Source organism: Parathielavia appendiculata, assembly GCF_033297405.1.
Source record: "Parathielavia appendiculata strain CBS 731.68 unplaced genomic scaffold N657scaffold_1, whole genome shotgun sequence".
Lineage (NCBI taxonomy): Eukaryota > Fungi > Ascomycota > Sordariomycetes > Sordariales > Chaetomiaceae > Parathielavia > Parathielavia appendiculata.
In genome coordinates, this window is record NW_026944220.1 from 1,201,668 (window position 1) to 1,211,073 (window position 9,406).

The window sequence follows — 9,406 nt, forward strand, 5'->3', positions numbered from 1 at the left end:
CTCCGTACTCAATACTTCGTACACTGTCCACGTCCCACTCCCTGAACTCACTTTCATTCCCAATACACGTACACGCCACAGCAGCTTGAACACTGACCGGTTCCTCACCGCTGATCCACACTCTTAGCATGATATACTAAGACATCTCTCCATTGTTCACTTCAAATTTTGTTCACCCGTCTTTCCTCTCTCACGCCATGTCCACCCCACCTCCACCAATCAACCAACCCTCCTCCTCCCCCACCCCCTTCTCCTTCCCGCCAGAATACTCCTTCCCCCCCTTCTTCACCCGCCAAACCAACCTCACGACACACCACGCCCAACTAATAAAATGGGCCTCCCTGGTTCTGTCCTACTGCCGCTACCACCGCATCTTCAAGCTCTCCCTCTCGGGCAACGGCACCACCACCACCAGCGAACGCGACACCACCGAACTCTTCTTCAACCGTAAGATCAACCGCCGCCTCTCCCTCCCCGACATCCGGGAAGTCATCGACTTTCTCCGCAAAGACAATCGCGCAGAGTACGTCACCTCTTCTTCCTCCTTCTCCTCCACCAACACCTCCGCCACAGGGATGGATGGCACGCCAGCAGCAGCAGGAGGAGGAGGAGGGGGCGACATCGTCTGGATCTACTGGCGCACGCCCGAGGAGTGGGCGGCGCTGGTGGAGAGCTGGGTGGATGCCACGGGCCAGAGGGGCAGCGTGTTAACCGTGTACGAGTTGGTTGAGGGGGATGGGACAAGGGGGACTGGTAAGTTCATCATCCACTTGGTTTCTTCGTTCATATGTTATTGTTACTGCTAGGGGTTTGGGGGCCCGCTTTGAGGCTGACAAGAAACAGAGTTTCACGGTCTGGACCAGGAATTGTTACTCAAAGCGCTGAACGTGCTGGTCAAGCGGGGCAAGGCCCAGGTGTTTGGACAGGAGGATTCGTTAGGTGTCAAGTTCTTTTGAGATTCTACTGCTTCTCCGCAACAACCTACAGGACGGCTGCACATCATGGTGCGATTACACAAGACTCAAGCAGACAAGCGACAATGGACCAACGCCGAGAGTAAACCCCTCCTCCAACGCCAGGCTGAACCGCCTTCCTCACTTTCCACCATCCGTCACCCGGTTGCTCATCAGATACTTGGGATCAAACACCAGCTCCTGCCGCATCGCAACATCCAATAGCCAGTCCGCCATGACGATCCGCGGCTCCATGTGGCCGTTGCGCGCCATCTCCTCGAACCGGGGCCACAGCTGCCGTTCGGCCGTCGACACCCCCGTCAGGAGGTACACCGGATCTGGCGCCGCGCCACCGTCCTCCTCCTCAGTTGTTGGCTTGATAGTGGTGCCGCTCCGGGCGCGGTACACCTTGAAGATGGCGCCATTGGCCTCTGCAATGCTCTTGTAGGCGTCGACGCCGTTGGGAATCTCGGCCGTGCAGTATATTGGCACACCCCAGAGCAGCCGGCCGCGGTTGGCGCGCGCCCGGCTGACCGCCTTGTCGATGGTAACGCCGAACCGCGCCTCGTTAGCCTTGTCGTTCAGCGGGTGGTCCTTAATGTTGGGCCGCTTGCCCGTCTCGATGCATGCCGTGATAAAGGACGAGTTAATCACGTCGGGCCCCTTGGCGAGGCACCGAAGGAATTTCATTGTCCGTACCATGCCGGGAGCCGCGAGGTAGTTACACGGGGCGTTGTCTTGCACAATCTGGATGCCGAACGAGCGGAGTTTTTTCTTGTCGCAGAGTATCAGCCATTGAAGGGACAAGATGGCCAACCAAATACTGGACGACTTACCCGGTCAGCTTCCTCGAGCGGCTTGTTCTCCACCCATCGCTTGTACCCTGTCAAACAGATACGCATATCCACATCGGGCAGTGTCATCTTTGCTCTCTTGGCCGGCCTTCTGCTTTCTCGCTCGTCCTCAACGTCATCAGCCGCTCTGCTGGCTGGACTTGAACTCCTGTCGGCCCGCTCCTTGTCGATCTGTTCTGCCGCGCGCTTGCCGCCCCAGACGCCGTGCCCATCCTTGGCCGTGCGCTTTTTCTCTTTCTCGTACAGCGCAATGTCCGGCGCCAGGTCTTGTAGCTTTGAGAGCGCCTGTGCCTTGGCGCTGCGGCTCGCGCTGGACATGACGGACGGGGTGTCGTTCTCCTTGCCAGAGCGAACGTGGCGCGTCTTTGCCGGAGTGGCGAAATTGCCCAAGGCTGGAGTGGCGCCCGGTTTCCTTACCGACCTTGCCGTTGCCGGGCTCGAATCCTGCATCACACTAAAATCACGGTCCAGGCCCACGTTGAGGGCGTTCTTTTGAGCGCGCTCGTTGATCTTCCTCTTCTTCTTGGCCGCGTCGTCCATGTACTCCTCTCCGCCGGGGTAGTACCTTTCCCGGAGTATCGGTTCATCCAGGAACGTCTGGCCAATAACCTCGCCCAAATTCGTCCGTGGTGGGAAGTGCCGGTATCGTGAGTTGTTGAGCGGCAGGGCTTGACAGGCAGCGTAACTCTCCTCGATCCACAAGTGGTTGACGATCTCGATGTTCCAGTCCTTTGCCGCCTCGCACTTCTCGCTGTGCATGCGAGCTGTGATGAGATGTGTGTTCTCGGCCTTCATCGTCCGCGTGTATGTGGCGCCTGCTGCAGTAATGAGATTCTCGAGGTAGATCCGGGCTTCGCCTCCATAGTTTGAGAGCGTAATCCGCATATCCTGAAACCCGGGAATGCCGTTTCTCGGTACGGGGTAGTGGAGTAATCGCCGGAACGGTGACGTCCACTCATTGAACACCATCATGTGGTATAACCAGGCCAGGTTGCCCACATCCTTTCCTTGTTGTGATGCTCGGATGTATTGCTCGCCTTCACGGTACTGGCAGATGAACATGTCACAGTCCTCAACCGAGTCGACAACCTCCCCGTCGCTCTTGATGATTTTGTCCGTAATCGTCTTGCGTAGCATGGCGTTGATGGGAAGATCCCAGGATAGCATGACCTTTTTCTGCGCAAACACCACAAGCTTCTCGCTCCCACTGGGCTCATACGGTCCTGTCGGAATGGTTGACACGGCGCCCTCCAGTTGCTGGCTCGCCGGAACTTTGACCGAGTCTTCCGGCGCCTTGAGGAGAATTTCAGGATTGGGTAACAGATAGGGGCCTTCATCGATCCTCTTCCCTAGCCGGAAGCAATCATCGAACCTAGCGGAGGTGAGCTCCAAGCCGAGTGGCATACTTTTGTAGCAGCACATACCAATGAGGCAGGACAATTTTGCACTTTAGGTTCTTCTTCTTGGCCTCGATGCATTTGGGGTGGTCCAGCGACAGTGCGCAGATGTGCGTCGTCTGCTTCGAGAGATCTTTGGACTCCATCCCGCCGAGGGCCATGATCGCGCCGGCAATGGCCTCCTTGTCCGTATTAGGGATGTCGGCGCAGGTCAAGATGACGCTGGAGAAGATCATCCGGGGATCGGGCGAGAACGGGCGGACCTGAGCGACCTTGTTGCGGGCGATGGTTGCCTTGATCCAGTCGGACCTGACGACGGGAATCATCATGGCCTGGGCCTCGGCATACTGATCGAAGTCGATGGTGTTGGAGATGATGTGGGTGGCCTGCGGGATTCGGATCTTGCCTTTGCGGTCCGGCTCCAGGACCTCGGCGCCATGATCCTTAACGACCTGGGAGAGCTGCTTTCGTAAGCGACATGTAGGGATCAGTTGCATGACGGGACGCGTACCTGTGCAATCAATGTACTAGACAATGACTTGCTCTGAACGAAGGCAATCAGGCAGGACTCGAGGAGACCCGGTCTTTCGTTTTCGTCGGCCATTTCGAGAACGGAGAGAAATGCGACGCGTCCCCTATACACGCGTTTTACATCAAGGAAAAGCAATCCAAGGGCAGAAAGTTCATATGAAATTGGAAAGGCGTTGTTGGCAGCTGAGATGAGGGTGCTGAAAACAACATGGACGGACGCAAGATAGGGTATGGATGTATAAAGTTCAAGACTGCAGAAAGAGGCCGAAGTGGTGGCAGGTGCGAGCAAGTGTTTGTGCTCTGAGACGCGCCCTCAAAGCGGTTGTGGGGAACAGGCATTCGACGCGAGACAGCCGCGTCTCACATGACCCAACCATTTAACCCTGGTCTTGGGTGTGGGGCCATGGCGATTTTGGCTCACCAAATTTCATATTCTCTTCACGTGTTCCATTAGAGTTCCGAGTCTCCAGCGTTAGGTAGAGCCCAAAAGTGAAAGTACTAGGCGAATCAAGAGGGCAGGACATATCAGAATTTCTCTGTGTTTCGGAGGAAACACATTCAACTGTTCTGCCTTGTGGCACACTCAGGTAGTTGCGGTCAACTGCAGCCTGCTCATAAACCCCCTCCCTCAAGGAAAAAAGCAAGAGGGAACAGGGTGGGCCAGAGCCTGATAGTGTTTGCCTTTGGAAGGCAAACCCCCTAATCAAGGGTAAAAATCAAGAGTAAAAGTAGGGAATATTCCATCTGATCTTTGATCTTTGAAGATCACATAACGTGATCCACCATTGACTCGGACACCCCATTGACTCGGACACATTTTCCCCCACCATAACCACCCAACTTCAACACGCGTTTTCTCTACCACAACAATGTCCGACAGCTTCCCAGAAAACCGAGTTCTTCTCGCGATCAATGCGATTCGATCAACACCGCGCTTGAGTATCCGACGCGCCGCAGAGATATACAATGTCCCCAAGTCGACAATTGCAGATAGAATGAAGGGAAAGATCGCGAAGTCCGACAGCTATCACGGCCGTTCGAATTTGACGAAGATCGAAGAGGAGGCGATTGTTCAATACATACTCGACCGAGATTCGCGAGGGTTTTCGCCCCGGATTGTCGACGTGGGTGATATCGCCAATCTTCTGCTTCGGAAACGCGGTGCGCGACACGTCGGAAAGAACTGGCCAGACCGCTTCGTTGCACGACGTCCAGAGCTAAAGACGCGTTTCAATCGCGTCTATGACTATCAGAGAGGCCTCTGCGAAGACCCTGCAATTATCGAGCCATGGATCCGACTGGTTGCCAACATGCGAGCGAAATACGGCATCCTCGATTGCGACTTCTACAACTTCGACGAGACCGGCTTTATGATGGGCATGATACGGCCTGGGATGGTGGTTACACGCTCCGATCGGGTCGGCAAACCAAAGGCCATTCAGCCAGGCAATCGAGAATGGGCAACAGCGATTTGCAGTATCGCTGGCGACGGCTATGTGGTGCCGCCTTTCTTGGTGGTGAAGGGCCGTTTCCACCTCGCCAGCTGGTACTCTGAGCACCAGATTCCCGACGACTGGGCCGTCGCAACAACAACCAATGGATGGACGGATAACAAGACTGCTCTGGAATGGCTACAGCATTTTGATGAGCACACTAAACACCGTCGGAAAGGTGTATATCGGATGCTAGTACTTGACGCCCACGAGAGCCATATCAGCGCCGAATTTAACGACTACTGCAAGGAGAACAACATTATAACACTCTGTCTTCCTCCCCATTCGTCGCACCTTACTCAGCCTCTCGATGTTGGTTGTTTTAGCGTCTTAAAGAAGATGTACGGTGCTGAAATCGAGCTCTTCATCAAGGCGCGGATTACGCACATCACCAAGCCCGAGTTCTTCCTTGCATTCAAAGCTGCCTTCTACCGGACTTTTACCCAAGAAAACGCTCTTGGGGGTTTTCGAGGATCTGGTCTTATCCCCTACAACCCGCAGGCCGTGCTTTCGAAGCTGGATGTTAAGTTGCGAACACCAACACCTCCTGGGACCCCTGATGGATCGCGAACACCATGGGTCTCCAAGACGCCCCAAACTACCAACGAAGCCCTTTCGCAGTCTGCCCTTATCAAAGATCAGATTGCGAGACACCAGGGAAGCTCTCCGACTCCGATTTTAGCTGCTGTTGACCAGCTTTCGAAGGGAATGCAAGCAGTTTCCCATCGGGTCACCCTTTTGGAGGCCGAGGTACGGACACTTCAGGAGGCCAACGAAGCACTCTCCAAGCGCCGCAGAGCCAAACGGACGCGTCTCCAAGATGGCGGGGCTATTAATGGAAGCCAAGCTAGGGAAAAAATGGCAGAGAAAGGTATGGTGGACGAGGAAAAGCGCGTTGAGGAGGAAATTGAAGGACCATCAAAGAGGCGTCGGACGGGTTTACGGCTCTGTGGCATCTGCCGCAAGACTGGCCATAATGCAAGGACATGCTCGGAGGCTGGAGAAATAGATAGCTTAAGCGATTCTGAGTAGTTTCAATTGATTGCATCAGATTCTGGTGGACTTTTGGCAGTTTGTAGTGGCATAGTCCGGAAAATGTGTCCGACTCAATGGGGTGTCCGAGTCAATGGTGAATCACGTTAACTAATTAGATCTTATTGATGATCGAATCCAGGTTTGAACTGGAGACCTTCAGTGTGTTAGACTGACGTGATAACCAACTACACCATTCGACCAATAGGATGACGTGATGATTTGTTAAATCTACGAAATATTCTTGCGCATTGAGGTAGAATGGTGGGTCGACTCGGTGGACTTGCCAGGACAGCAACAGGCGGAGTCAATAGATTCTGTGCATTCCTGAAACGTGTAAGGAGTCCGCTGGATTATGGTATGACCGACAGCGGTGAGAGAGCAACCAAGGGAACAGGGAGGGGCAACATGGTGACACAGGGTAGTTATGGAAGAGCTTGAAAGATAAACACCAGGTGGTCGCTAAGGATTAAGCCGTGGCGTCTCAACTAGTTAGATAAATCCACACAAGACATGCAGCAGTTGAGGGACCGAGAATTGATAAGTACTCTTAGCTGTGGGAGGTGGGAGAGCTGGTGGGCTCCGTAAGGTAAGGTGCCATCAATGTCGACGACTTGGACTCGGAGCCGGAACTCGTCTAGAAGGCAAGTATTTACCAAATCAGCGTCAACTCGGATTTCACTCAAAGAACACACGACCTCACAAATGCAATTGACCTTGAAAAATCAATGAATCGGGCTTGTACTGGTATATTCTATGCCCAAATAGCAGCCACCATGGCGGGACCACACCCTCAACAATGGGGCAGTTCGAGTCGCCGCACACCAGCACCTATGCACGTGAATTATAGGCATTATAGCTGGGAGCTAGCCGGACCAACTAAAAACATTACCATCCCGTTCTCTAGTTGAAGAAACCTTTTCTTCTTTTGCGACTTCCCACCGTCAGAATGCCAGAGTAGTACTTCTTCCAAAAGCAGGCCAAAATCCATGCAACTCCACCGCATGCGGATATCGTTTGCGCCGGTCAGAGCGGTGGTCGTTTTGCAGGTGCCGAAGATGCATGTCTGAGTTTCGCTGAACTCAAAACCAAGGAAACCCGAGTGTATGGTCGAGTCAAACCCGGTGGGGTGATCTGCTGAACTCGTTTTTCGGATCACTCTCTCTATGCCTTGACCTCGTATATCCGCTTGAACATGTCGTCGACCTTGGTGAGGTAGTAGGTGCCAGGGGCGATAGTGGAAACTTCACCCTGAGGAGCGTAGTCCTTCTGTAGGTGAGCCTTCTTCCGAAGGTCGCACATCTGGAATGATTCGTCAGTGTTCACTTTCCAAAAGCTTTGCCGTCCTTCGTAACTCACAGCATCGTACGTCTCCGGAGAAACATGCCGCCGGGAAGCCAGGCGGTTGGGAATATCGAGCACCTGCGAAATCTTCTCGGTGCTCCCCTTGACACGGAGCGAGAAGAAGCTGGCAGCCAGGCCGGAGCCGTAGCTGAACAAGGCTATCCTCTTTCCTTGCAGGGTAGCATCGTCCACGTAGGCGATCAGGCCGGCCAAGCCGCCCCAGACGCTAGCGCAGTACATGTTGCCAACATTGGTTGCCACCTGGATGCTGGGGCTGACGCGCTCTTGGAAGCGCTTCTTGGTAAGTGTCATGAAAGTCTTCTCAACCACCTTGTCGGTGAGAGACTTCTCGTAGTCCATGTCGCGAATCTCCGGGGGCACATCGGCGAAGGCCTTGTTCTCCGGGTCGGCGATGTAGTCGTGGTACAGGAGACGGCCGTACGACTTGGTCACGAGCTTGCAGGTGGGGGAGTGGAAGGCCATGTAGTCGAAGCGGTCCAGAGGTGTCTTGGGAACCGCAGGCTCGGCGACGCCGTTGCCGTTCGCATGGCCGTTGGTGCCGTTGACAATCTGCGCCTCACGCTTGCAGTAGGCACGGTAGGACTCATCGAGAGCCCTCGTGTAGCATGTGAGCGAGAAGTGGCCGTCAACGTAGGGGTACTCGCTCGTCAGGTCGGGCTTGTAGAAGTCGTAGGCATGCTGCATGTAGCTGCCGCGAAGACCGGGCTCGAAGACGATAGGCGCATCGGGGCCGATCAGCAACGCCACGGCGCCAGCGCCGCCCGTAGGTCGGGCATTGCCCTTGGCATAGAGGGCGATATCGCCAGTAACGACAAGTCCATCACGGCCGTCCCAAGCCGAGGACTCGATCCAGTTGATTGTGTTGAAAACGGCGTTGGTGCCGCCGTAGCAGGCGTTGACCGTGTCGACGCCCTCGATGTTGGTGTTGTTGCCGAACAGCTGCATCAAAACGGACTTGACCGACTTGGACTTGTCGAGGATGGTCTCGGTTCCAACCTCGAGGCGGCCGATCGAATTCGTGTCAACATTATAGTTCTTGAGGAGCTGGGAAAGCACGGTCAAGCTCATTGAGTAGATGTCTAAAATGGCGGGGTGAACCCAGCGTCCAAATCAGCCCCTGAGCACACGACTGGTTGCTATGGACCCGCAAACGGCCACCCGACCAGGGGCACCAGTGGCAGACGTTTGCAGCTCTGAGAGTTTGAAAAAGCACAAAAGGCAGAAGAGCGAAAACTGACCCTCGCGATCATCGCAGAAGCTCATCTTTGTCTGGCCAAGGCCAATTGTGTATTTTCCAGCGCTGACGCCATCGAACTTTTCGAGTTCAGCTTGCTCGACGTACTGCGGTTGCGCGCTGTTAGCGAAGGCGGCGGGAAAAGGGTTGTGGCTCGCGCAGGTGCCAAGAGGCAACGCGTACACACGCACCTGGCTTGGGAAGTAGATTTCGATGGCCTTGATGCCGATGTTCTGAGGACGGGAAGACATGGCGGGCAAGCAATTGGGTTTTGCAAGTTTGACTGAGGGCGAAGCGGCGTCAATGGAAGAAACGGTTGAGGAAAAGGAGAGAAGGGTCTGGCTCCTGGAGGGGCAGATAAGTTAGCGGCGCATCGTCCCATGTCTATCCCATTTCAACACAGCCATTCACCGCTGTTTCCACATGGGTTGTGGATTCGACACCGAAAGCCCCAGTTTTCTTAAACATGCGGTGTTGGCACGAGTGATGAAGTTCTTGTGGTGTCAATGAGGAGAGAGTTACTCATCGGCTATGTGAGTCGAGTTTT

General features: G+C 54.6%; 3 protein-coding genes and 1 non-coding gene across 4 annotated transcripts; 1 reads left to right on the top strand and 3 right to left on the bottom strand.

Annotated features, from left to right (window-relative positions):
* Positions 1 to 197: 197 nt before the first annotated feature.
* Positions 198 to 956, top strand: N657DRAFT_562376 (ESCRT-II complex, vps25 subunit; the record flags this gene model as incomplete). Its single annotated transcript, XM_062788138.1, has 2 exons — positions 198 to 753; positions 844 to 956. 2 exons carry the CDS (start codon positions 198 to 200, stop codon positions 954 to 956), a joined length of 669 nt encoding a protein of 222 aa, XP_062652209.1.
* N657DRAFT_638908 (BRCT domain-containing protein) lies at positions 846 to 4,034 on the bottom strand. The gene is made up of 4 exons (XM_062791676.1): positions 3,716 to 4,034; positions 3,232 to 3,665; positions 1,790 to 3,179; positions 846 to 1,727 (listed from the first exon to the last, which is right to left on the bottom strand). The coding sequence occupies exons 1-4, from the start codon at positions 3,806 to 3,808 to the stop codon at positions 1,095 to 1,097; spliced, it is 2,550 nt and encodes an 849-aa protein (XP_062652210.1). The 5' UTR covers positions 3,809 to 4,034; the 3' UTR covers positions 846 to 1,094.
* A 2,355-nt stretch (positions 4,035 to 6,389) lies between these two features.
* N657DRAFT_t19 lies at positions 6,390 to 6,463 on the bottom strand. Its single transcript has one exon. It is a non-coding gene; the product is annotated as a tRNA-Val (tRNA).
* A 512-nt stretch (positions 6,464 to 6,975) lies between these two features.
* On the bottom strand, positions 6,976 to 9,205 carry N657DRAFT_638913 (hmg-CoA synthase). The gene is made up of 4 exons (XM_062791677.1): positions 9,051 to 9,205; positions 8,864 to 8,966; positions 7,620 to 8,704; positions 6,976 to 7,562 (listed from the first exon to the last, which is right to left on the bottom strand). The coding sequence occupies exons 1-4, from the start codon at positions 9,108 to 9,110 to the stop codon at positions 7,425 to 7,427; spliced, it is 1,386 nt and encodes a 461-aa protein (XP_062652211.1). The 5' UTR covers positions 9,111 to 9,205; the 3' UTR covers positions 6,976 to 7,424.
* Between the last annotated feature and the right edge of the window lie 201 nt (positions 9,206 to 9,406).